The sequence below is a fragment of the Idiotropiscis lumnitzeri genome, chromosome 17, assembly GCF_059441095.1.
Source record: "Idiotropiscis lumnitzeri isolate Australia: NSW breed Sydney's pygmy pipehorse chromosome 17, RoL_Ilum_1.0, whole genome shotgun sequence".
NCBI classification, from domain to species: Eukaryota; Metazoa; Chordata; class Actinopteri; order Syngnathiformes; family Syngnathidae; genus Idiotropiscis; species Idiotropiscis lumnitzeri.
Window position 1 is genome coordinate 11,112,965 of NC_142407.1, and position 27,598 is coordinate 11,140,562.

The window sequence follows — 27,598 nt, forward strand, 5'->3', positions numbered from 1 at the left end:
CACCTGGACCACCTGTAGTGCATTTTAGCTTTTTTCCTAAAATTTCACTCGAAAGTCGGGTGTATGGTGGAACTAAATGTTGTTCAGGGTCGAGTTAAAACCTTTAAAATGTATTTTCACACGTTTGTTGCTATAAATCTGCTTGTGCTACTGAACTGTATCTTCAGTGCTAAGTACATGAGTTGTGCTGGACAATATTTCAAAGGAAAACTGACTCCAAACATGTAGGCTGTAGAGTTTTTTTAATGTATAAAGAACTTACTTTAGCTGATTTTAAATAGAAAACATTTTGAGTCCCCAGCATCACTGAAGTCCTCAATGCTACAGTACAACCATATGTGAAACTTTGGTTTTTCCACGATTGACCTGCCTATAGCTAGCATCAGTCACCATAATCCCAGCAGTAAAATCACTTCATAAATGGCAGCAGAAACAGCAGTCGCCACTCACTTTTCAAGATTGCATCAGTGGTACAATTTTGATGCATTTAGACGACCTGCTTCAGAAGATCCGCTTCCGTGGCTTGCAGAGCGGCTGCTTCCTTGCATTTGGACATTTTGGAGACTCGACCGGAACCCCTGTATTGAAAGCAGATAATTCATACATGAATACATATTTTTCTTTTAATTCACTCTGAAAACGGGTGTATTCTTCTGCTAACATCATTCGTCCAATTACCTATCTTCCACGTCTTGTATTGTGTCAGGAAGCGGCGACCCAAGTGTTTCCGGGAGGAATATGGCAGCCACTCCACTGATGATGGGAGCTCCTCCGTAGATTAAACCCGGCAGCCAAGGTATGTAGTCACCGCTGAGAATCACCATGGGGGCCACCATCGCTCCCACGCGAGCCGTCATCGATACGATGCCCATTCCGTTCTGACTAAGGTACAAAGTTAACGTGGTCCTTATTGCGTGGTCAAATTGACAATGCTCCACCTTCAAAGTCTAATGAGACTTAACAGTTTGTGAGTTTTGACAGTTTCGGAATAAACTTTGTTTCATATTTTATCATCTTGCAAACATACCTCAGAATATATCTGTTAAGTAAGCAGGATGTAAGTTGTAAGTTCATTGGGTTTACGTGATCTCCCAGTCGTTCCGTCATAATCCGGGTCACATCTTTTAGTTAATCTTTCGCTCATCATTTAGCCTCTGAACTTTCATTGAGCACACACACACACTGCAATGTCTGTTGGAAATAATTTTTGAATAATTTCTATCCATTTATTTTATACAGTAGTCATTCGTGGACTTGTGAAATGTGAAGTGTCAACAGGTACACCCTGATCTGGGCACCAGCCACACGCGACTATTCTAGCTCATTTGAACACCTTTGGATAATTGAGGGTCTTCAATTAACTTGGCATGCGTGTTTTTTTTTATAAAGATGGGAAAAACGCCAAAATACCCGCAGGAGAACATGCAAACTCAATTTAGAGTCGTTTTACTTTCAGTATAAGACATAATGTCATTTGAGGCGTTGCGTAATCATTCCGAGTGGCTTGTCAGTGTGATTATGCCGCTCAAATAGTCAAGGAGAAAAGTGCTCAGCTGAAATTCTGATTGTCCTAATGAGCTTATGTTCCTGCGTACATGCGCGACACTATAAACATCTTTTTTTTTTTTTTTTTTTTCAGTGTTTGACTGGAACTCACTCCAGCTTACCGAATTATGGTGGGGAAGAGCTCTCCAGAGTAAAGGTAACAGCAGTTGAAGGAAGCAGCGAGGCAGCCTTTACCCACGACAGCCAGTGAGGTGCGTAGCGTCTGGTGCTCTGTGGATAAATGGAATGTAATTCAGGTCTTGTAGCTTTGTAAATATTACTTCATCATTAGCACCCACATTACCTCGCACATTGAACATTTCAGACATAAAGACACTCTCATGTTAGTTATATATATTTTTTAATACGACATCCCATTGTAGTCGTTTGGCTTTGGTGTAGTACCACGTTGTGCCACAAGCTGCTGGGCAGCACTGAGGTCTGATTGGACGCGATGCAGCGTAATTTTAGAGCAAAGAAAACGAAGAACAGGCGCTTGAATGCAGTTGGCGGCCCAAGCTCCAGTGATGGAATGTGCAAGGTGACGTGCTAACTTCCGTTTGACACGTAAACGCATAATGACAACATGGGAGGTGTTTTATGGTCTCAGGAAAAACAGTTGAACGAGCCACCAAAGACGTACAACTAATATGGTATTAGCCAACTACTGGAGTGTATGTGCTATTACACTCTTTTTTTTGTCATGCGGCGGGAAAAAAAAAGCATGATCCCTTAACCCCGCCCCACCCCCGGGGGGCCCACCCTACTATTTGAGAAGCACTGACATACCATAAGGTACCATCAGGTTGATCAGTATGGTGATTCCGGCAAGAATAAGTGCACCACTTTGGGATGGACGGCGTCCGATAAAACTCATTGTCACAGTTATGACAACTTTGGCGGGAATGTCCACAGCCCCGAAGATGACTTGGATTAGATAGAAGTCCACCCCAAATTTCTGGAGGTCCATGGCTAGCCCATAGTAGGCAAAGCTTGTTGAGAGCCTGTGGAAGAAGGAACAAAGGCTTCTTAAAATCTGAATGTTTCATTTCCAAGGTGTGAAAAGTGCTTAAATGCAACGGCAATCCATTTGAAGTGTTTGCTCACCAGACGGCGCTGAGGCAGATTGTCATGGACCGCATCGTGGGAGTGCGGAACAGATCTAAGACGGTGTACGAGCCTTGTGAGCATGACATCTCTTTCTTCATGGATTCTTGCACCATCTTTACGCAAAGAGAAAGTCATCCTCACTCAATCTCAGTTTCTATAGCCAACACAAGAAAATGATGCCGTTAGGACGCTTAACATTTCCACCTACTTTAATGTCAATTTTGTCTCCTTCCTTGGGACGTCCGTTCATTTTAGCGACACTTTTAAGGTTCTTGATGGCTTGGTCATAGTTTTGGTTCAGAACCAACCATCTTGAAGATTCATGGAACCACCTGTATGAAAGTGCATTTGATTACCGTCCACTTTCACATCATGAGCCAAACCTTGCAAATGTGATTCTGACTGAGGAGACACGTTAAAAATTCTGAAAATGAATGCCAAATAATTACAAAACTTGGAAAGACACATTTTTTTTTCCAGGTGGTACTTGGTGTTAAATATTTGATACCGAACAACTGGTTGCAGTTGCGTTCTCCTTTATCTTCCTCTTGATTCAAGCAGTATTAATCAATAATCAATTCAATCAAAACACACTAAATAAGCACAAATAAAAGAAGTCAAAATCTTCGTTCTCCTTGCTGTACCTGATGTTGCGCCCTCTTTGAATGCATTTCTGTTCTTTACTGACAATTTGCAGGACGCTCATCTCACGCTCAACATTGACCATCTCACCATGAGTAGATGAAGAAGATATAGAAGGGTGAAGACGCAGCCAAGGTCAACCACCTCCACTCCCGAATAAAGTAAGCGGCAACCGGCTGGGTAAGCTGTCCAAACGTGTAACAGTAACCTGTTAGAGTGCCCACCCCGGTCCGCACACGGGTCGGGATCCATTCCACAACTTTGTCAAAGAAAAAGAAAGTGTTGTGTTGAGATGCGGCATGCTCATTGGGCCTTGTGCTCCCCCCCCCACCTCCAGTGAAACTGAATTTCTTACTGAGCGAGAAGGTGTTGAGGCCCAAGCCTGACAGAGCCATCCCGCAACCAAATCGGCACAGGCAGAAAATGGGGAAGGACGTGGAGAAAGCAGCACACGTCCCGGCCACCGCCATCAGCAGGTGAGAAATGATCAATAGGATGCGTCGTCCAAACCTGAGATTATAGAAGCGTTTTACTTCACAGAACATATTGCGGTACAAAAAAAACAAAGTCATAAAATGGTGTCATAATGTTTAGAGTCAGTCTGTTTTTTTTTTACTTGTCTGCGAGACTTCCCAACACGATGGATCCCACAAGAACGCCTCCCATGTAGACGGTTTGGCTCATTTGCTTCAAAGAGCGCTGATCACAAACCAAATCCCACTGAACACACAATTTCACAACTTTTTAAACACTCACGCCGAGACGTGAAACGCAACCAGCACGACAAGCCGAGCATTACCTCGGCCACGATTGTGGAGGTCATCCCAGTCATATTGTAGGACCATCCGTCGGTGCATTCCTGGAGGCTGATTTCATCCTCATCAAATTCCTCTTGTTTGAGAGTGCCATTGTTGTCCAGAAGGTGCCACTGTGGCGCAACGTATCGCCGGCAGCTCTGATGCTTGCCCGTTTGGTCCAAAGGCACGGTGACTCTTAAGATTTCTTGCCGACTGAGCTGCCGCTCGGATATGTTTGCATGTGCGCTGCAGTAGTGAGGAGGCACGGCCGCCACAAAATTCTGCAGCAGGTTGTGACTAGCCATGAGCAGCACCGGGATACACAGCAGGGTGACATGCATGACCTGGAAACGGCCTGTGCTGCCCACCTGCTCAAGAAGGTCACCAAATGGCATTTTTAAGATGATTTTTTTTTTTCAAGTCTCCTCAAAATGGTTAATGGCACCAGGAGATCTAGAAGTTAAGTTCCAGAAACATTTCTTATGTTCTCGTCGTGATCAACACTGCACCTGGAAACAAAGCGATGGCCAGTTATTCGCTACTTATTCCAAATGACAGCATATCATCAGACGACTGACAAGATTTTGAAAAGACCCTTGGAAAATCATCTCACACCTTCTCACCATAAAAGACGAGTTATCGAGTTTTTAGTCAAAGTTGAGTCTCGGATGGATATTTTACAAAGACTGTGAATTTAGCACAGTCACTATTTGCAAGATTACAACTCGATTCTTTTGGCGTTTTTATTTCCGCAATGCAAATGGTTCTCATTAAGATCAGTCCAGTTTTTGTCGGCCTTGGTCCAAGCCGCTCTTGTCATTGTTTGTACCGGTTTTGTTCGAGCTTATCTATTAGTCGTTGGTTAACGATTGAGATGACGGGAGCTTGATGCCTCGCCTGTAAAACTGTCAAACTTCCTTCCGACTTTATGGTTTTAGTCCGAGACTGCATGTGAAAATGTTTTGCAGTTTCACCACAATAAAGTTCTAGTGGGCTTTTCCTGATATTTTTGTAGTGAAGCACGCTGGCGATGGCGTCATGCTTTGGAGCCATTTTTCTTTAGCTTGTACCGGTGTCAGAACAAAATCATCAGGCTACTGCTAGAAAGCCCAAAAAAAAAAAAAAAAATGAATAGATTTCAAAAAGTGTCAGCAAAAGCTTACTAGAACAACTGAACTTATCTAAGCGACATTTAACCTTTACATACAGCAACATCTTCCCTCTCCTGCTTTGCCATCAAGTTCTTCACGCATCACTAAGTAAAGGCTGAGTACACATTCTATATTTTCATCTTTGAATAAGAGCAGTTTTTACACTTCTATGGCAGATTCAAATGTTAGTTAAAACACTGCGTATGATGCCAGCAGCTTTTTCCAATATTTTCTGCTATAAACATTTCACCCAAGTCCAAACAGTTGGAGGTCATTGCATTTGACCTTTTTGAGTTTCCACTGTGTATGTGAAGGACTTACCTTCCGAATGAGATGAATGATAGCTTTCAGCGTACAACGCTTCAACCTCGAATCTCCCACCAGATCGCACAAGCGCATCAAGTCAAATAACATACTTGAAGAAAAGAGCAAAAAAATGCAAAGGAAATAGATGACTTTGAGCTTGCATGTTAATGCAAATAATCAGCTCCGAAATTCCTGCGCTTTTTTTTTTTTCTGAACTTTGGATTATTGGGAGTGCTATTGAGCCGGCCGCACGAGGTATTAGCAGCCCACTCTCTTAACGCAGAGCTTGAATGCAGAATAGGATCAAAGTCTGGTCAGGCAAGTGAGCGGGAGTGGGCAGATCCCGACAGCATGCTCGACTCATTTTCCACTCCCCCTCCTCATTAGTTATTTGATGTATTGAAGCCTTTAAATGCCTTCCTTTTATTTGTTGTCGATTTTGTTATTAGTTCCTCCAGTAAAGCAATTACATCCGCGTCAAATCTGCCGTGCCATGTTTGCAATAAGAATAATCCAAAAGGTAACATGGAATTTGTTCTGACCGTCGAACAAAGAGTATGTGGCGGAAATATAGTGCCTTTGCATGGCAAATATGTCATCCGATTAAAAAAAAAAAAAAAAAAATATATATATATATATCATCTCGCTATTGTTAGAGCGCAAACGCGAACCTCTGCCTTTTTTTGTCCTGCTGAATAGTTTTGAGGAATGCATACACTTGTGTAATGATCAGCGTGAGATGTCATTCTGAATGAAGCTGCAGGTGCACCAAAGCAAAGCAAAACAACCCCCCCCAAAAAATACGTTGGTTCAGCTGTGAGAGTCACATCCAGAACAGTGTTGTCCTTTAAACTCATTTTGGGTGGTGTTCTGAATCCGCAAAATTGAATACACGTAAAGATACGAACCTCACGAGACACTTCATTAGGTACACCTGCAAAATCTATGGCGACACAGTGAGTATGCATAATGCGTGGCTGATTCCTAGTTTGGTGGAGTTGGAAATGAGTTTTTAGCAGATTGACCATTCGCGTACAATTCCCAAGTTTATGTCACATGAAACAGTGGAGATTTTGATTTTTGGCAGAGCAAAGTTGACCAGTTTAATATGGGCTTAAAAAAAAAAGCCAATTTTTTTTCTTTTAATTTCAGCCTTCATAATAGATTTAAATTTGAATATGGACTTTAAACTTGTAAAATCAGGTATGCATCACAAACTAGACATGCTGTCTTCCGTTTTATTGCTGTGGTCAAACGTGGCAGTGGTGACACATTACTTATTGTCTCACTGCCTTGAACTTCTCAATCTGTTACCAGTTACAAATATTGTCAACACAAGTATCGTCTAACTTTGACCTCTTGTCTGCGACCGAAGCCAAAGACAATTCATGCATTTATTTTTTTTTCACGAAGCTTTAAAAAAGTCTGAACCAAGTAAACGAGCTTGTCATGAAATCTCTGCATTTAAGAAGCTGCAAACAAAAAAAATCCTATTTCAAACGCAGCTCCATATATATGTATATACACACACACAAACACACACACAAAGTGATTTACAGGCTGTTCACGTAGTTGTGAAATGGCGACAGATTGTTAAAGTTTAAAAAACACGTGCCATTCGTTAACGCAAATGCTCCGAGATGTGTGGTTTTGCTGGAAAGCATTTTTCAAACCATTCCAAGAACGGTGTATATAATCAAGAGACCTCAAAGCGAATCTCATACACCGTATTTTTTTTAACTATATGGTGCACTTCAAATCTTGTCCTTATTATTGGGTGTGCCTTATCTATGGATGTCGACGTTTAATTTATTTGCTGTACTGATTTGTTTCCCCCTAATGTGCTGTGATGCTCCTTATAACCACACACCGTCTTATATATGGAAATTTCCCAAAATGGGTATGTTCAATGAGACTCCGTCTAATAGTCTGAAAATTGCCTTAAACGAACGTTAATTTAACGTTCACACCTAAGGACAATTTTGAGTCCTTCAAATATGTTTTTGGAATCTGGAATGAACGGCAGTGAAGAAAAGCGTAGCCAGGATTCAAACCCAGCACCTCTCTGGTGTGCGATCCGGCCACTTGTATGACTCCCGCCCCCCGTTTAACTTCCTGTATTGATGCTTAACAACTGACGTTTAAATTAGCTGCATCTATCTAAAGTTAATGTGCAGTGAGAGCGTCGAGCACATGGTGCAATCTGATCTAGCCCTTTAAAGAGAAGAGGGGGGAAAGGTATTATTCGTGATTAATATATTTTCATTAGCTAATTATTTCATATCAATGGAAAAAAAAATCCTGAAAAATTCCCCTTTCAGTCGCGTGTAAATCCTACCGACAACCCCAAACAAATACTTCGGACTGATCCTATCAGCCTCATGTAGGGCATTTTACAAACAAACAAACATCTGTATTTATCCGCCCCAAGTATAGATCTCTTTTTTTTTTCTGATTGCGTCACCTGAAAACACATTTCCTAAGATAGCAACTGTCTGCAATGCTAATTAAAATGCAAACGAATGCACATATGTTCTGGATTGTGACAACCTCAGGTCTGACATTCTAACCCCAAAACCCCGCCCCCTTCCTCATAATGTTCTCAATGATGGTATGCTAAACATCCCTGCAGTGAAGGACAGTAGTCAAATGGAAACGACTAAAAGTAGGCACCCAGGCTGTTTGGGTATTTTGAACACATTTTATTCCGAATGAGTTTGGATGTGAGTGCCGTTGGGATTTTTGCATTAAAAAAAGAAAAATCACCAGTCAGTTCACAAAGCCCGCCCAAAAAAATTCCTTGATCAACCTCACAGCAACAAAATTGCAATCTCTGCACCCCTTCAACGTGGCTGCAAGCTGTGCGTTTGTGTATATATATATATGCAAATGAGCTGAAAAGTGAAGCCATGGCTTTTGTTTGTGGCACTGTGAATTGATCTAGTGAGAAGTATAATTCAAATTTTCTTTTTCCAACTGTGGCTGAACGTTTTGGGATGGACTTCAAGCGCTTGACGCAGCCTCTATCTCGGAGGTTAAGACAAGTTCATGTTTATGACAACACAATGTCGATGATGCCATCGCGTGGACTGTTTAGTGGAGGTTATCGGGGGTGGGGAGACTCTCCAGTGTCGGCTCCATGCCCCAGATCTCACGGGCGTACTGGGCGATGGTGCGGTCACTGGAGAACTTTCCAGATCCGGCAATGTTGTAGATCACCTTCTTGGTCCATTCCTTGGGGTTCTGGAGTGAGGTTAATAATACAAGCAGAGATGAATAAAATTCAAATTTAATTCCCATTTTAATTACAATCACGGCATATTGCCTTTTACAGACCTTATAAAGCGCATTGACTTTCTCCTGGCATTTAATGTAGTCTTCAAAATCAGCGAAGACCTTAAATCTGTGAAGAAAAATAACACAATTAACTCGATGATGAAAAATCAGCAGGTACATGATTAGTCTCCGTGGTAATTCTGCCAACATGCAAGTTTATGGTGACGTGAGGTATTTTTTTTTTTTCTTACTGTTATGAGATGTCTTTACCTGTCATGATGCATCAGCATGTTGACGATTTCCTTGAACAAGTCGGGCTGCTTTGGGCTGAAGAAGCCTCCGGCAATCTGGTCAATGGCTTGTTTCAGCTCAGGCAGGCGATTGTAGTACTCGTGAGCATGGTATCTACAAGCAGTCGCAGAAAAATAATACCTTGATATAACGCCGTGCGTAGCGTATTTTCGTTGTAAAGATTTGCCACTGTCGAGAGAGTCATGAAGGCCAAATTCTAAGGCCACACATGTGCAGCGATGTTGCTTTGTTCAGTCCAAGCGAAAACAGATTCTTCATGAACTAAAGGATGCACTTAAGAGTATGTGGATTTCAAAATGTAATACAAGGATGAAAGCAACAATATTGCCTTTCTTGAGAATTTTTCTGATTTATCCAGATGGAAGCTGACGCCTCACCCTTTCCTGTCCATTTCATCAACGTCGTCCACCCTCATGCCAAAGATGAAGAGATTGTCCTCGCCCGCCTCCTCAGCCATCTCCACGTTGGCTCCATCCATGGTTCCGATGGTCAGAGCGCCGTTCAGCATGAACTTCATGTTGCCGGTGCCGGAGGCCTCTGTGCCCGCGGTGGAGATCTGCTCGGAGAGGTCAGCGGCTGGGATAGCTGAAAAGATGACAGAGGTAAGGAACAACAAGCTGTGCCCCCCCAAAAAAAAAAAAAAAAAGCAGATAAAGATAAAGGGGGCGTGAAATACCTTTCTCAGCAAGAGTGACTCTGTAGTTCTCCAAAAAGATTACTTTGAGCCGGTCTCCCACCACAGGATCGTTGTTGACCACTTCGCCGATAGCTGTGATCAGACGAATAATCATCTTGGCAGTGTGGTAGCCGGGAGCGGCCTGAAACAAATGACATGTCACGCTAGCTGTGTTTAACAGCTGCAAACAAGTCCCCGCTGACAATGGGGCCTCAAAGTCGAACACGATCCGTTTCATTCCTGGGACGCTCGTTGACCTCACCTACCTGATTTTGCAACATTTGTGGAAAGTTGCTTTCCTTTAGACTTTATTGAATGTGACATCATGTTGTTCTAACTAAGGCTGCCTCAAACGATTATTTTGTGAGTCAACGAATCACCAACAGTAGTCGTCTACATTTAAATTGCGGCATGTCGCACCAGCAAGCAGCTGCTCTTCAATAATCCTAATTAATTTACGGCTTGATTCTTTATATTTGTACAAATTAACGAAAAAAAACAAAAGTTTGCAGCTTGTAGCAGGAATTTCTGAGTTGTTTATAAATTATGTCGCAGCTTAAATTATTTGGGCTGTGATTTTTTTTTCATTTATTTATTTTTTTAGTGCATTTAAAATGGAACCAAAACTATACACTATGCAGAGTTGCGCTAATACAATGAAACTATATATTTATTTATTTATTTATTTATTTATTTATTTATTTATTTATTTATTTATTGGGTACCAAGCACTTTTTTTTTCAAATGGAGAAGGTGGTGATATCGCAGTAGTAAGTTAGAAAAATGCGGCGTGCTAAAGAAAACTAAAAATCAACACTTCTATTTGGTTTTAATTTTATTTTCATTTAAGCCTTATCCAAAACGTTTTGTTTTTCTACACTAGTATGGGTAATTTAATAGCGGTAAATTGATTTACAAAATCAATGAGACAAAAAAAAAAATTTACAAAATGTAATTACGTGCTTTATTGTTATGTGATACCGGACTTGTGGCACTCCATTTTGCCTCCAATTGCTTTAAGTGACTATGTGCAAATTCCCAAATTTACCTTTACAATGACAATAAAGGGATTTCTAATTCTAATTCTAATTCTAATTTTTTAGTTCTATCTGTTCTGTTTTAAGGCACATACCTTTCCTCCAATCATAATAGTTCTCGGTGTCCACTGCTTGTTGGGCTCTCTCTTGATTCCTGGGAACAATATGAGGAAATTTAAAAACTGGGGTGAACCTTGTCATGTGAATGAAATGGTAATGCTTACGGTTATAATAGGTGATAATGTGCAGACAGTTGAGGAGCTGCCTCTTGTATTCGTGGATTCTCTTGACTTGAACGTCAAACATGGAGCTCGGATTGATCTTAACCTTATAGTGCTCCTCCAAGTGCATGGAAAACTTGAGTTTGTTTTCCTGAAAAATAACAAGATTGACTTTAACTCGTCTAGTAGATGCCGATGTTGTTGTTGTGTTTTGTTTTCCAAATCCTCATATTGAGAAATCAAGCAAAACAATCCCGTAACAAGGAAAGGCTGAATTCTCTTAACGACAAGCATCCATATTTCGGAGACTGTAAAAAAAAAAAAAAAAAAATACTACACATATTGGAAGTTTGCATATTGAGCCCAGAGGAACACACAGTGGCGCAGACGCAACGATCAAAAAGATGAACTTGACTTCACCTGCTTCACTTTGGCAACATCACGGATGAAAGCTTCGTCGTTCACAAACTTGCGCAGACGCTGCAGCTGGTCCAGGTCGCGAATGAAGTCCTCTCCGATTCTCTTGATTAGACCAGAAGGGAAAATTACTATTTACGTGCTGTCTTTTTACGCACGAGGCATTGTAGGATATCTGCGTGAGGTGTGCGTGGTTAAAAACGGCGCTCGCTAACCTCGGCGATGACCTCAGCCAGGCCAGGGTTGCACATCACCAGCCAGCGGCGAGGGGTAATGCCGTTAGTCTTGTTCTGGAACTTGTGTGGCTCCATTTCGTAGAAGTCCTTGAAGCTGCGGGGCAGACATAAATCAGGACGCGCAAATAATAAAATGGCTCATGGCCGAAGGTGCGTGCACTGCCACGACCGCACTGAACGTACACGGTCGCTTTCAGGATGTCTGAGTGGATCTGGGCCACGCCATTGACCGCGTGCGACCCGACAATGCACAAATGGGCCATGTTGATCCTCTTTTGTCCTCCTTCTTCAATGAGGGACATACGGCTCAGACGGTCGTTATCACCAGGGAACCTTGCGGCGACGTTCTGCCAAATAAAGGACAATCAACACAAATTAATAGAAGAACATTCTTACCGTTTCGGCCATCTTTTTTCTCTTGTGAGTCAACAACCGCTTCCCCTGCCATGCCTCAACTTTCCTTGCATGAAAGTGGCACAGATGAATGAAAGCAAATTTCATTTCACTTTTCACCTTTAATTCGCGCTTTGGCACAAAGGTCCCCAAGCGACTGTCTGCAGTTTGGCGGCGAAACCGGACTGACAGAGAGGACGGATGTGCGCTGGAGACCGTGGCAGGTCTCAAACCTTGTTATTTCCTCCTGAAATTGTGTGTCGGAAAAATCCTGTCTTATAGCCGTGATCTTTGGAATATTTGTGGCTGATGGGGAAAAACGGGCACGCTGTTTAGTTTGGTGGCTTCTCGGGGCGAAATAATCATTCACATTCACTTCATTCACCCGTGTGTAGTAACCCAGGACCTGTCGTTAGAGCCCCAAAGGGCTGAACTGGGGAATTAAGCCATGTGAAACAGACACAGGAAATGATTCTTAAGTTTGCATTCCAATTCCCGAAAACGTACATCCCCAGGCCTGCATAATTTACTGATGAATTCAACTAATTTCCTTGTATTTTATGCTTAAACGGAACTCCCATGTGGAGAGCAGGACACGTGGCAGCTAGTTGCAATACGCGCTACTCACCTCCAGGTGGCGACGATTGATCTCATAGACAATTTCCAAGTGGCGGGGCAACAGATGGGCAAACAGGTCCACTGGCCAACGCTCCAGAGCCTCAGGGAGGACTGTGTGATTAGTGTAGGCGCAAGTCCGCAGACACACGTCCCAGGCCTATACAAGGAGGAAATATTTGACTTATTTTCAAGTGTACAAGATCACTTAATGAGTCGATTCTGGTGGGGTATCAGTATTAAACAAAATAGCTCAGCTGACCTGATCCCAGGCAAGTTTCTCTTCATCAACCAGAACTCTCATCAGCTCAGGAATAGCCATAGCCGGGTGAGTGTCGTTCAACTGGATGGCAACCTGAATGAACCGAACGTTGTTAAATGTCGTTAGCCAGTTCAGGAGAACCCACGGAGTGCTCGGCGATTCTGATTTTCGATACAATAATAAGCCTGCTACAGTGCATTAAACATACTGACAGAGGCAATTTTAAGTAAAGCACACAGAGACATCGGAGTGGGGTGTTTCAATTTGACAGAAACTATTTTGTTGTTGTTGTTTTTTTTTTTTTTTTCCCTCCCTTCACCTTGTCAGGCAGTTTGCTGAAATCTGTGCGAGCAATCTCCCTGGAGCCAAACTTGGAGACCTTGAAACGGCGAATGATGTCTTGCAGGGTGGCAGACACCACAAAGTATTCCTGCTTCAGACGCAGCTCCTTGCCCTCAAAGAACTGAGAAAACAGACATTGGAGTAGGTTCTTGTCCATTAAACATAGAAACGTCATTAAAAAAAAAAAAATGGAATCTGAAAACGGATCACTCACTTACGCGTGCAGACAATTGTACCTATAGTTGATTATTAACAACAAATTGGATTTGAAATAGTTCAAAGGAAATGTTAAGGTGTTCAACTGTTGATTGATTTAGATTATATTTGCATTCGAAGGGGATAAGAGAAAAAATATTTTTAGCAAGGAACATGTCGACACACTTGATTTGCTCTAGTGGGCTACAAAAAGTGACGTTGTGCGCCGCATCTCAGTCCGGGCCCCTCAGTTTGAGACTTGCGAAATATTAGCCGCAAGCCATTTAGACTTTTAGAATCAATTTATGTATTAGGTGGAAAAAAATAGAACTTGGCATTTGTGACATCATGGTGCAGTTATAACTTGTCACAAGTGTTGATTACGAGACAACCTTTTGCAAACTCGCCTCCCCTACGTTCGGTTTGCTCGTTTCAGGTTCGTATAAATTTCCAATTCATGTTTATGATTTAGCATAATGAATAACAAGTCAACAATAGAACAGACTTTAGTTCATATTTTTGCTGGCTTTTGCATTTGCAGCACGCAGAAATGTATGCTAACGATAGTCACACTTCATATTTCTGTGTTGAACTAACAATACACTTGCGTGAAACCAGGTGGCGAAAATATTTTTGACTGATCTTAAACGTGACCTTTATAAATAAATGACCAATCCCAACGTGCATGGCTTAGCATTTTTGCAAAGAAATTAGATTTGTGTCCACATTCAAGCCAAATTGACTCACTCGTTTTCATCACTACAATCTTGGATGGAACTAGACAGCAATTAAATTAAAAGGATGCTTGAATATTGGGTCAACCACTTTCTATCTTTGCTTGCTCAGACATAAATGACCATGACCCGGTTGATACAGTAGCTAAAAGCTTCAGGGTTATCAAGTAAATCCTCCCTCTGGAGCCTGTAGGGAGGCGTCGCATGGTGGTCAGGTCTTATGTCAGATTTTAAAAGGCTGCTGAAGATGAAAACCCTGAGGTCCTTGAGGTCCGGATTATAGAAAGCCATCTTTTAAGATTCAGATATCTACCTGAATAGGAGCGATGTCACATGCCGGCTGAAAAGTCTTGCAGAAAAAAAATAAATAAATAAAATATATATATATATATATATTTATATTATATTTATATATATATATTTATATTATATTTATATTATATTATATCTTATATATTTATATTATATTATATCTTATATATTTATATTATATTATATATTATATTATAATATATTATATATTATATTATATTATATAGAATTAGTCCTCCTTTCTTACGTTGTCATTCGGATACAGCACACGAGAGATGTTCTCTGCCAAGTTACGGTCCAAGACAGCCTGAATGTAGCCACCGACATTGACTGCAAAAAAAAAAAAAAAAGAACGAGAACATTAATGCACAACCTTTCAAGCTCATTATTATCCCGCGACAACATAAACTGTCAGCATGACACGTACAGTCTTTCAGGTTAAATTCGCATGGCGCCTTTGCAGACCACAGCCTCATGGTGTTGACTATGTTGTTTCTGTAGCCAGGGACTGGGGTGTCATATGGCAGAGCCAAAACTACCTGCCAACACATTACAGGAGGAGAGAGACCTTTCACATTCTTAGATTTGACTCCTCATAGCTCTATAAATAGCGTTTTTATTTTTTTCTTTCTTCCCTCCCCCTACCTGAGTGTCAACCCATTTGACACCGTCGGGGTGATGCTCGGTCTTGCCGTAGAAGTGCACAGGGCGCATGTACTCGGGACGTGCCTTCTCCCAGGCGTTGCCATAGCGCAGCCAATCATCAGCCTCTTCAACCTTGATAATGACATTGCGAGTGAAAAACACTCATTAGGTGAGTACGTTCCGAGCTGAGTCAGATCCAGAAAATGACATGGACAATCAAGACAAGATAATGATCACACATAATTATAGATATTATTCACTTTGTGCCATTAGGTTGCCTAAACTCACATCTGTCCTGAAATAAGAACTAAGAATATTCCGTACGTGTTTTTTTTTCGTTTTTTTTCAATGAAAAGTGGGAGATTGCCAATGTTACTAACCTGCCAGCCGTTCATTATTTTCTGATTGAAAATGCCGAATTCATAGCGGATGCCGTAACCATAGGCAGCCAGGCCAAGGGAAGCCATGGAGTCCAAGAAACAGGCTGCAAGCCAACACAATGCAGATGAAAGAAAATAATCATCCTTCAAAACGCTGTGCAAATTCAAGCACGTGAACGGGTGTAATGATGATTTGAATAATTCAATAATAAATCATAAAAAGCGCACCAGCGAGTCGGCCAAGTCCACCATTTCCCAAACCGGCGTCCTCCTCCATATCCTCCAGTTCCTCCATGTCCAAACCCAACTAAATATTCCAGAGTGCACACATAGACTGATGTTAAGAAACCCATTCCAAAGTTTAGTTGTTTTAAAAAGATAAAGCCTCTTCCATTCACCTGGTATGTGGCTTCATCACAGGCGTTTTCCAGTGCGAGGTTCACCATGGTGTTCTGGAGGGTGCGGCCCATGTAGAACTCCAACGATATGTAGTACACACGCTGTTTAAAAAAAATAAATGGTCTGAGCATTAACAATGTGATTAAATATAGGGGAAAAAATATTTAAAGCAATTTAAATAGAAACTGTACCCAAATAAATATTTTACATATCGTTGAGTTATTAAAAATTAAATAAAAATTAAACGTTAAATACAACTGAACTGTACTTGAACAGTGATTCTTCCGCATACCACTAGAGGGAGCCGGTGTGACGAATCTGTGTTCTACAGTGGGCCTGACTGCAATTGGGATATTAAAATGTATTAAAAAAAATATTGCAATACGCAGGGGGTCGTGAAAACATACCAGGAAAAGTTTTCGCAAATAACGCGAAAAAACCTGCAAATAATTGACTGCCAATATATTATATCATAGAAACAAAAATGCAATCTACTCTCAAATTTGCCATGCAGTATCCCCCAAAATACACATCACAATCACAATGAATGCATGAGTAATCTTCGACCTGGGCCTGTTCAGTGCTTAGCCTTTGCCATTTAGGTGTTTGAAATTGAGTAGGGGTAATCACACTGAAGAGCAAAAGCAGAGGGTAGAAGGGAAGGGACTAGGGGACAAATTGCATTCTGTATTACATAACGGCAACATTTTGGTTTGGCAAAAATAGCTGCTGTTGAGGTCGTGGAAAAGGTCAGTCTGAGAGTGATATTCTTTCCTTGTGGAGTTCAACTCCGGAGTGAGAGGAGAAGTGCTACACTTACAGTAGTTGTGTGTAACAAAATGAAACGCGCATGACAGAGACTTCAGTTCAGTTTGGATCTGTTCCACATCGTAACCGACTTTGGTCTTTTTCTTCAGTTCTTGTTAGTCTGATTGTCCTCGTTACCTTTTTAACTGTTACTTATAAATATCATCAATAAATCAAGTGGCTGTCAGAGTCGCTTTGCGGTACTTGAGCTCACAGCTCTCTTCAAGGTTTCTTTTCAACGAATTCACCTTTGACCTTTCAGTCTGCAGCAGTGAACAAGGTCGATACAGTCGGGAGGGTCGGGCGGTTCAGTGTGAGGTTGCGTCCTACCGACGCTGGATTAAACCTGTTCTAAAAATGTATTCCGCTCTTCAAGTAAATGTCACCCTGCTTGGGTGAACACAAAAGGCACTTAAGTGACAGAACAATGACTCTCTTGGATGTAACAAAATGGGAAAGAAACCCTTTATGCTCAAGAGTGATACATTAAATAGCAAAGAACAATTTTCCCGTCATGTAAATATAATTGATATTGCTTTCACTTGGCCGCCAAACCACTGCTTGCAATTACGGATGTGACAGCTTACTATTGTAAGTACAGGTCCTCTCTCTATAGGTGCGTGCCATGCACCTGCACGGGGGCGTGGAAATGAAATGCAGTGCCCTTGGAGGCATGTGCTCATGTGAGACAAGCGGAGGCTGTGTGCTTTATGGCGAGGCGGAATAGGAGCAGAAGGTCACGGAGAGGTTTAATGTTTCAGCACAACATAAGAATGGAAGCTTAGCAGCAGACTGCTAAGAAGCCCTTGTGAAGTTTAAATGTCATGCCCTGGCATTAGATTGGAGCCAGGCTGCTCCGATGCAGCTGAGGAATGAGAAAAACCTTTGCTAGTAAGAACTGAAACTTGCCCGTTATTTAACTCATTCGCTGCCATTGACGGATATAGAAGTCAAAAAGTGCATTCATTTTTGTATGTTGGTGTATATTTTAACCACGATCAAACAGGCAGGTCACATGACTTTGAATCTCAATGATCAGCTCCTGTTATGACTTGAACTTACTTTGGGATCTTTCTCATAGTAGTGCTGCTGGGTTCTGATCCACCTGCCGATCAAGTGGTCCCGCACGGTGTGGGCAAGAGCAAAGTAGTAATCCCGTCTGGTCGCCACATTTCTGTCTTTGGCCAGCGTGAAGTGGAGGTGCCTGTTGAAATTCTGCTTCAGCTCGGTGACATTATCAACACCGGCCAGGCCTCGCACAGAGATCTGCTTCCTCCTGTCATGGTCGGACAACGGTTTGGACATGGCGGCTCAGGGTTTGCTAGCTGAGACCTCTGGGAGAACGTTTCACGTTAAGCAAGCGCCAGCAGGCCCAGGCACACAGATAGAGAGGCAGCACAACGCGGCGTCGGGTTCAGCTTTTTAAAGGGGTTACTATAAATATTACAAAGGGGGCGGGGCTCGTTTCTAGATTTGGTGAAGGGTGGAGCATATGCTGAGTAAATGTGAATATTAGGCCAAGGGTGATGACATTAGATGAATCAGAAGTCATCATTGTGTCATCAAATTTATCCTTAGTAATCACAATAGCTGCAGTGCTTTTTCACATCTTCAAGAACCTTAAAGTGTACGGGACACTAAATAAAAGTTACCCTAAAAACCTTTTCAAGATAAATTAAAAGTCCAAATAATAACATTCAAATGGTTACCTTGATAAAAATGAAATAAAGAGGGCTTTAAAAAAATAAAATAAATAAAATGCAGAAAGTTCTATTTTCATGAGCTGGGTCCACTTCTGACTTGATGTATATACATGTGAAATAAAAAACCCGATTATTTTGACGTGGATATTTTTTTTATTAATATTAAAATTTCCAAAAATCATCCCCCATACACTTTTACGCTGCAACGGAAACAATTGCTGCACATATTCTTACATATGCCAGTAATAAACATAAACAGAAATATTGCACAAGGTGTGCGATAAGTGGTCGTAAAACCTTCAAGGCGTGCGATTAAAAAGACGTCAAATTAGATGTGACATAATTCAGTGTTGAGTTACGAGGATGCAAAAATAGCCCCTTTTGTTTACCGTGTATGTAAAATAAAAATACAATAAAAAAAAAATAAAATATGTTTTGCTCACCATTAAATGATTGCAACACGGCATATAATCACACCTGAATTTCATTTGTTTACCGCTCTGCTTGTCATTAGCCACATTGTTACCTCCCGAGCTTGGGTAAACGTTTCAAAGGTGTTCCAGTGGGGAGAAATGCTGGTGATGAGGATGTCTGGCAGCTATAGTGGCTAACTCATTTTGCCTCTCATCACTGGCAGGAATGTTCCAAGTTAGCAGATGGTATATTAAATCCCAACCAACGTATTTTTATTTATTTATTTTTTTGCTGATGCAAAGCCCGCCAATTATCATTTTGATAGGTGACGCTATATTTACAAATTGCCCGATGCTGTTGGAGCCATCTGCATTGCAGACTCGGCTCTGACGGACCACGCTGTACATTGTCTCAGCCGTACTGTAACAAGTCCTTGCGACGCGGTGATTTAGGCTCTGCGCATGGATCACATTCGTCCAACTGCCCGCAGCCATATCAGACTCCAACTCATCCGCTGCAGCGCGACTAAAGCCCGCTCTATTTTGAGTTATTGCACTCGCAAGCCAAACATTCGTAAAGTCTTGACCTTCTATAAATAGTAACTGTGACCCAATCCCAAAGGCCATGATATTTGAAAGGCATATCTCGTTAATGTCAGCCTGAGCCAGCAGACAACACCCGCGCATAGCAAGCACCGTGTCGGAAGACGCCGTTGTCAGCGAGCTGCGAGGCGGCTTTGAAAATGGTTTAGGTTGTTATTTTAGTGTCAACACGGAATGGATTTCATTGCGCGTTCATTACAAGTTGACAGTCAAAGTGCAGAGAGGGGGCGGGGGGGGGTAAAATTAACACGTCTTTCCGACTCTTTGCACACTGGACAAGACATGAGAGTGACAAAGAGGGATGTTTGTCGCCAAGCGCCACGGCACAAAAGAACAACTCTTGTGAATTGAATCTTAAATGTTGTCTAATGGCGACGGCTGTCAAAAACGCAATATTTGATGTGGTTTAATAATCCCCTCCACGCTCGTACATTAACGTCCCGGCATTCTCAATGACCCCTGCAACGGAGGAACCATCACATAACAGATGACAGAGATTGAAGCTGGCGTGTCCCTGATTTGTCCATTATGATGAGCAAATTATGTTCCTACATGTCTACTGGCTGTTCTGTCAAATAGTGCGTCAAGCATTTATAGACCACACTCTTGTTTCCGGCCTGATGGACACATAGTTTCGATTTAGAAAGCAGAACCTTTTGCTCGATAAATTGGTCAAATTTGCAGAGCTTTGATTTTGTACGGAGTGGCCTCAGTTGTTAATAAAGGTTCCGATTAACGAACATTAATCACAGTTCTTAGCTCAAGCAAGCCGCTGATACTCTCCAGCGCTTTACGATAAGCGTGGTGTCAATGTTTTGCCTGACAAAAAAAAAAAAAAAAAAAAAAAGTGGAAGCTAATTACAATTTCTGCTTTGGTAATTAAGCACTTTGGCTGGAAGTGACCGATACTTTTACTCACAAGAGATGCATGACCTTTTAATGAAATGTATTCCAGTTGTTATTTTCTTTTTAATTCTTGGGACAAATTAATTGGAAATTGAACGCATTACCGACCTTAACTACTCGAGAAATACCTGCTTAGGCATTTTAATTATCACATGACTTGACTCTCTTTTATTTGCCGCCGTTAAAATTTAATTGCGTTATACTGAGAAGTAATCCTAATGTTGTGTAAAACATCATGACCTCATATAAACAGGTCAAAAATATTCGGGAAATGCAATCGTCAAGTTCAACCCAACATCACACTCTGAAATGAATCAACACTTTTTTTTTCCTCAACCGAATTTGCATGAAAAGCGCTCTGCACTCACATATCATAAAAGTATCTGAACGCTGTCTCGCACAAAAACATGTTACATCTGCACGGGCGTTCCCGGCCTACGTCGCAAATGTTTACTTCACGAGAACATTTCAACTTGTCATGTTTTGCAAAATCATTTTTTGATATCTTGCATCCAGCAGGTGTGGCACAGTTTTATTAGGGCTACTTTTTTTTTTTTTTTTAATATATTGCAAAATAATAAAGATCCCACGCTAAATAATTTCCAAACATTTTCCCACATTTAAGAAATCTTGAAAAGCCGAATTGAATGAATGTAAACACCTGAAATGGTGTGGTTGCACATGTGCGCCACTCTCTTATCACTTGAATGCAGCTGTCAACTCAAATGCCGAAATGGGAGTCAGCGCAGGCCTGCCGACTTTTAAAGTGCCACTGGTCAATCCCCCCACCCTTCAAAAAGCTGTTCTTGAAGGATTTTCCTGAAATTAGTTTTTTGCTTTCTTGCCAAAGTCGAAAGGTTTTGTGCACACGCTGCTTGCTAATTCGACGAGAGCCTGAAGGTTTTGGGTTATTTTGAACTGTTCATAATTCCCTCAACCTTGTCTCTGACCTCAAAAAAAAAAAAAAAAAATCTCCGACACATAATGCCACCACCTCAATTATTAACTTACTGCATGGTGCGCTTTTTGCGTTTGTGACAAATATCAAAATCATGGCCAAGAAGTTCAACCTTGCTTTCATCCAACAAAAACTGGTTATTTTTTTTTACCACTATCTTTTTGGAAATTTTGTTTCTGTCCCTTTTCAGAATAAGATATTTTTAGCCTCGAATAATAAATTAACCACAAGTATTGCAAGTTTTTTTTTTTTTTCTTTCATCTGTGCGGTCCGCTCCAAAGTGGGCTGCGGGCCGGTGGTTGGGGAGCTCTGACGTAAAGAGCGCCTGACCTGCACTGAATCATGTTGGTGTGTCATTCTTTGGGGCTGTTTTTTTTTCTTCAGCTATACTCGATGCTTTCGACAGGGAGGTGAGAATTATAAACAGTTCAAAATAGCACAAAACCTTCCAGCCTCACACACAATAATTTTCAAACTAAGGATTGTCATTTAACATTAAAAACTGACTAGGTGCCTTTTTTTTTTCCCCCTTCAAAATGAATATCCCTGCAATGTCATGTAATTGCGTTACAGTCTCGCTGCTGTGTGGGGTTAAAGTGACAAGGTGGGCGAAGAATACTAATCATATCTCCTTCCTGTTTTTTCCAAGCAGAACTTTATGACAAAGAATGTTGTTAAATTCCAGCGGCGAAGTCACGTCAAGTGATTTAATTGTATTGTCTGAGCTATGATCAGCACTAAAGAAACACTGTCACCTGGTGGTAAATCTTCACTTTTTCCTGCAGCGAGGACAAGAAGGCGGCGCGTGCACCTCGGCTCCAGGTAAATGTACCAACTGTGTGGTTTTGCTTTCAACGACAAGTTCCTCATCAAATCAGGTCACACTCTGGACAGTTTTGAATCACAATTACGAATCCGCCACAAAACAAATTGTCTGCGCTCTCTGCTGGGAAACATTCACTCCGTCGACAATCCTTTGTTTCACATTGCTGTCTACTGTTCCCTTCAGTCATTATGCTCATTATGTTCACATTCTCCTGGCTGGAGTCTGCGTGTTGTTGGCTACAGGATGTTTATTTGTAAGAGCAAAGCTTGGAAGTGACTGCCAGTGGACATGAAGTAACAAGCCCCGTTTTTGCTGTTTCACCTTGACGCTGCCCATTTTTTTTTTGTTTGAATGGAAATGAGCGCGGAGTGCGCATCAAGCTCGGCTTTGGTGAAACTTTTCAGTGTGTGTCTGACGCTTGAGCCGGTTTTTTAAGGACATCCATTAAATGAATCCTTCATCCATTACAGATAAAGGCTTTGTGTATATTAAAAACAATAATATGGCAAAATGCATGGGTGTCAAACTGTGGCCCGCGGCCAAATTTGTCCCACTGTGTAAAATTATATTTGGCCCGCGAGGCTATACCAAATGATCGCTATACCATTTTACATTCTATATGATAATAGTAACATTCAAAATGTTAAGTCATTTTAAAAACTAAACAGTGAATTGCATTAATAAAAACACTTATAATGTATACATTTTGAGTAAAAATATAATCATTTATATTGTTTTTAAAAAAAATTAAATGCTGGCCCGTGGCTTTGTTCATGTTTTACTTTTTGGGCCCACTGTGTGTTTGAGTTTGACACCCAAGGAGTAATATGTTCAATTAAAAATAAGAAACTGGCCAATTGGCATGCCGCAGTTTCAAATAGCCGTGCTATATGGATTTATAAATATTGCTGTATTCTTGTTTACATTCTCTGTTGAGTTCAAGCAGCTTGTGAAGGAAGCCAACTAGTGTCCCTGCATTAATTGCACCAAGGAGTAAAATCCATTATGACTTCAAGACGTAGTAGACTAATAGTACAACGAAATCAAATTCCAAACGATCAACAAATGAATTTAGAACGCTCATGCAGCCGCAGGTTGTTTTTGTTCTTCTCCAGCACAACACTAAAAGGTAGAGCGGCGATGTAACGTTTCAGGCTATTATGAGGGGCTGAGAAAGATCACATCCCATAGGGAGAAAAAAACTGGATAACTGCTGATTGACTGAGCGCAATCATAATTATGTGCACGGAAGTAAAACACAGTCTTGCATTATCTGTACTTATTGCAGAGGGTTCAGTGTGTGATAGTTCTGCCTGGCCGGTTTCATTTAAAATATATCTGATGTTGTGAAAGGATGCAATGTTGGGCAAAGGCGCAGCTTTGATTTGAAATACTGCTCGACGCTAACAATGGCGTTGCGCGTTTTGTATGTTTGCAGGGTCAGCTGGCGTGCGTGGCATCGTAAACGGGATGTCAAAGTTCTTCATATTCATCAAATGGGAATCTCAAAGTTTTAACGGGAGATGTCCATTAGAGCAGTGCTTCTCAAATAGTGGGGCGGACCCCCTGCGGGGGGGTGCGGTGCGATGCTGAGGCTGGCGTGTGTGACCGTGGGGAACATGATTTCTTTTTCTGCCGTACTACAATAAAGTGTGATTGCACATCCACTCCAGTAGTTGGCAGTGGCGATCTCCTTGCCCATTGAGCAACGAGTATTCACTCTACGGTGTAGGTTTGTTTTGAAACGAAAATGCTTTTATTTATTGTTGCGGCGGAGAGTGGGTGGTGGTGGTGGGGGGCACAAATTGTTTTCTTCTTGCTGGTGGGGGGGGGCATGATGGAAAATAATTGCGAAGCACTGCATTAGTTTGATGCTAGTGCGTTCGCTTGGTCCCTATGAACATAGCAGAATGACGGACGATGAAAAACTTGTAGCTTTTGCACGGCAAACGATACAAATCCAACTTGAAATGTAACATTTGCTAAGCCTTAAGTGCCAGTGAAATATAACCGCATAAACATGGGCTGTCATCTGTGTGCTTAATGCTTTTGAACTTTTCAACCTGCCATGCGTTGGTAATGATTCTAATCTCACCAAAAAAAAAAAAAAAAGCTCCCTTTATAATCTGTTTTGAAGCTTGAGACTTTGTGCGCATTTTCCATATTTTTTTTGAATTTCTAAATGGGGAGAACTGCACAAAATCTGCGTAATGTTAGTTTAATTGCTCAATCACGGGCCTTTATTTTATTAAGTATCACCCAAAAAAAATATAGAAATTTTCTTTTCAAGTCTGCATTTTCAGATCTGACAGCAAAAGTGTTCTCCACATTTGCGCACTCAGGCTGAATTGTTTTTTTCTCGAAAAAAAAAAGGAAAAACACATTTGAGCGCATTCATAATTCATACGTCATCCACAAATGCGAGATAGCTTTGACTTTATCTCTTGCAGGGAAGTCTCGGGGCCCTTAAAAGCACACCTCGGCAGGCTTTAGGGGGGTTGTGCTGTCACTTAAAAGGTAAAATATTCTCCAACAAAAATATCTCAATCTGCGGGACGCTAACATCGGGAGGTTCTTTATTGTGTTCTTCATCCTTCATCTATTCGTGTTCCTTTCACACTGTATTTAGTTAGCGTCTGTTTTCTTTTTTTTTTTTTTTTTCCCCCCATTGACGATTTGGTGTAAATCTGATGCAGTACGACCGGCCGCACCTTCTCATGCACTCCTGTGGGCTAAACGTGTAATAAGGATGGATGGGACTTAACAGAGCATTTCCAGTCGCAGACTTCATAATTACTTTTCAAGTGGCTCCCTTCCAAGCACACATTAACTTGTGCCACCTTCCTACCTTGTGGCATGGACAAATAAACTCACTGGACACCTCATTAGGTACCCCTAAACAATGTAATAAGAGTCAATACCTGAGTCGAATTCAAAGTCGCGCTTTTAGAAAAATGAAAGGAGCACCGAAGAGAGCAGCCTTAATTGGATGCATTATGGCTATTAGCACTTTTGAACTCAACGAAGAATAGCTTCGTAAAATCCCACATAAGCACAAAATACTGTATCGCAACCCGATCTGATGGGATTTTGACAGAGATGTGTCTGAACTTTTTCAATGGGATTATCCAAATTCAATTTAAAATGCTGCCAACTGCACAATCTGGATTAACAGCGCAAGTTTACGTTGCAGATAGTGACCGCGTGCACTCGTACAAAAACGTTTCTGTCTTGTGAGCCTTTCCGTTTTTTTTTTTAATTATTATTATTATTTAATATTTTTTATTTTATTTGATGCGTTTATTCTCAAAAAACAACTAGATTAAAAAAAAAAAGAAAAAAAAAAGAACGGGCCCAAAATCAGGATGCTGCGCACATAGTCAACAGATAAACTCACATAAATGAAAGCGCATGGCTCAAGGCTTTGTTTTGATTGTCACTTTTCCGAGAGGTATGCGTTTAACAACATGTTTATTTTTGTGGTCGGAGTTTGCAGTGCTGTCGAATTGTATTGGATCATTTTGCGTAAACCACATAAACAATCTTAAAAAAAAAAAAAAAAAGTGCTCTCGATATGCTGCAGGGTCGTTTTAAACCACTGCAAACTACAAGCGCTATAATAAATATTGTTCAATGAATATCCTCTCAGGGCAGAGGCTTACTTGTTAGCACATCTGACTCACATTTGAGTTTCGTGCTTTGAATCTCAGCGTTGGGAGTTTTTGCGTGGGTTTTCTCCAGGTGCTTTGGCGTCCTCCCACATTCCAAAATCATGCATGTTGCTTGAAAGCTAAATCACAGGTGTCAAATCAAAGCCCAGGGGCCCGATCCAGCCCGCTGCATATATGCGGCCTACTACCGCAGTCTACTTGATGTTTCTTGCTAACTGCAGCGAGTTTCTAATTTTCATTTTGGAACAACATTCATGTAGGAGTTGCATTTTTTCTTCAACTCTTTTTTTGTCGGATATTACAAGCAAAATCCCTCCTTAACGTATGCTTTGAACGTTAGTTGTATTTGCAAATATTTGCATGTCACAATTGGCTTTGCATTGCACCATTCGGAGTTTGCATGTTCTCACTTGGTTTGCGTGGGCTTTCTCACAGAACTCCGTCGAGCTCTCATTGTCCAATAACATATGTTTGGTTCATTGAAGCCTCTCAATCACTATTTGCATTTTTGTCCTCTCTCAACGACATTCAAAGCCCTGGCTGATAAAGTTGTCATTTGTGTCAAGAAAATAGTGTTTGTTTGAGAGATATATTTCGATGAAGACTAAACTTACAAAAGGTCTTCGCTGTATATGTTATTTTTCCTGAAATAAAGCAATTTATTTTTGTGGACCACTGGTTACACAGAGGTCATGGGTTTGATTCCAGCTCCGGCCTTCCTGTGTGGAGTTTGCATGTTCTCCCAGTGCCTGCGTGGGTTTTCTCCGGGTACTCCGGTTTCTTCCCACAATCCAAATACATGCATGACCTACCATGCGTTCCAAAAAACATGCATGGTAGCTTGATTGAACTCTCTAAATTGTCCCGCAGATGGATGTCTTTGCGGGCCCCGCGATTGGCTGGCAACCAGCTCAGGGTGTACCCCGCCCACTGCCCGAACGCAGCTGCGATAGGCTATGGCACACCGTTCGTGAGGAAAAATGGCTCAGATAATTGATGGATGGATGTAAAGTGTGTTTTAAATCATATCAAAGTGTGTCGGCACTGTAGTGTGTGGTATATTTACAGTTATAGTTTGATTACATAGGCAGTTAAACATTTTTTGAGGCGGTGTCTCTCGGTTGACTCTCTTGATGGGCTTGCTCATGGGTACTCCAGCACCCTTGTTTTCCGTTATTGGTTTTGAACCCACCCATAAAAAAAAAAAATGCAATTTCCTTATCAGACGCCCCCCAACTTGTGCTAGAATGGAGGCTAAAGATGCACTCTGCACACCCAGGGCTTGAACGCTCATCGAAATCCTCCCCGAAATCCTCCCCGGCTTCATTGCTGCTTGTTGGCGTGGTGGGATGGAAGCTTCATTGGTCCACGACGACTGACCGCGCCCTCAACCCGGCCGAGCTACCTCGCCAACTGTTAGCATCAAGTGTCAGGGGAGAGGCGGCCCCCAATGCTGAGGAGGAGGTGGAGGAGGAGGAGGAGGATGCTGCGGAGGAGAGGAAGCATCTTTGTCTGCACGGAGCGGCTCGGGGCTTCCCTCTCTCTCGCTTTCCTCCGCGCATACAGCAGATAAGAACGACCACCACCACGCTGAAGATTAATCACGCTTTCCCCCCCCCCTCCCCTGCTGCTGCTTTTATCTCACCTTGATGCAGGATCGCCCCCCACCCACCCCCTCTCTTCTTTGCTGCTGTCTTTGGCCGGCCGG

The 27,598-nt window shown here is 41.7% G+C and overlaps 2 protein-coding genes across 2 annotated transcripts; both read right to left on the reverse strand.

Annotated features, from left to right (window-relative positions):
- Nucleotides 1–225: 225 nt before the first annotated feature.
- slc22a6l (solute carrier family 22 member 6, like) lies at nucleotides 226–5,854 on the reverse strand. The gene is made up of 11 exons (XM_088279331.1): nucleotides 5,567–5,854; nucleotides 4,097–4,603; nucleotides 3,914–4,017; nucleotides 3,653–3,807; nucleotides 3,388–3,556; nucleotides 2,864–2,987; nucleotides 2,653–2,768; nucleotides 2,335–2,549; nucleotides 1,668–1,776; nucleotides 679–882; nucleotides 226–578 (listed from the first exon to the last, which is right to left on the reverse strand). Exons 2-11 carry the CDS (start codon nucleotides 4,487–4,489, stop codon nucleotides 488–490), a joined length of 1,680 nt encoding a protein of 559 aa, XP_088135457.1. The 5' UTR covers nucleotides 4,490–4,603; nucleotides 5,567–5,854; the 3' UTR covers nucleotides 226–487.
- A 2,394-nt stretch (nucleotides 5,855–8,248) lies between these two features.
- On the reverse strand, nucleotides 8,249–18,194 carry pygma (phosphorylase, glycogen, muscle A). Its single transcript, XM_088279332.1, has 20 exons — nucleotides 17,873–18,194; nucleotides 16,003–16,104; nucleotides 15,833–15,911; nucleotides 15,605–15,708; nucleotides 15,225–15,356; nucleotides 15,007–15,118; nucleotides 14,827–14,909; nucleotides 13,316–13,459; nucleotides 12,997–13,089; nucleotides 12,748–12,894; nucleotides 11,910–12,073; nucleotides 11,706–11,820; nucleotides 11,494–11,595; nucleotides 11,077–11,224; nucleotides 10,948–11,006; nucleotides 9,816–9,957; nucleotides 9,517–9,724; nucleotides 9,098–9,232; nucleotides 8,888–8,954; nucleotides 8,249–8,794 (listed from the first exon to the last, which is right to left on the reverse strand). Exons 1-20 carry the CDS (start codon nucleotides 18,113–18,115, stop codon nucleotides 8,645–8,647), a joined length of 2,529 nt encoding a protein of 842 aa, XP_088135458.1. The 5' UTR covers nucleotides 18,116–18,194; the 3' UTR covers nucleotides 8,249–8,644.
- Nucleotides 18,195–27,598: the final 9,404 nt, after the last annotated feature.

Excerpts from the sequence above, each read along its gene's own strand:
- slc22a6l (XM_088279331.1), bottom strand. The coding sequence starts at position 4,489 with ATGCCATTTGGTGACCTTCTTGAGCAGGTGGGCAGCACAGGCCGTTTC. Across the intron at positions 3,808-3,913 it reads TTGGGAAGTCTCGCAGACAA|GTTTGGACGACGCATCCTAT; the intron begins GTAAAAAAAAAA and ends CTATAATCTCAG. Across the intron at positions 2,988-3,387 it reads ATCTTCTTCATCTACTCATG|GTGGTTCCATGAATCTTCAA; the intron begins GTGAGATGGTCA and ends ACTTTCATACAG.
- pygma (XM_088279332.1), bottom strand. The coding sequence starts at position 18,115 with ATGTCCAAACCGTTGTCCGACCATGACAGGAGGAAGCAGATCTCTGTG. Across the intron at positions 13,460-14,826 it reads TGCTGTATCCGAATGACAAC|TTCTTTGAGGGCAAGGAGCT; the intron begins GTAAGAAAGGAG and ends CTGTTTTCTCAG. Across the intron at positions 9,725-9,815 it reads AGTCACTCTTGCTGAGAAAG|CTATCCCAGCCGCTGACCTC; the intron begins GTATTTCACGCC and ends TCATCTTTTCAG.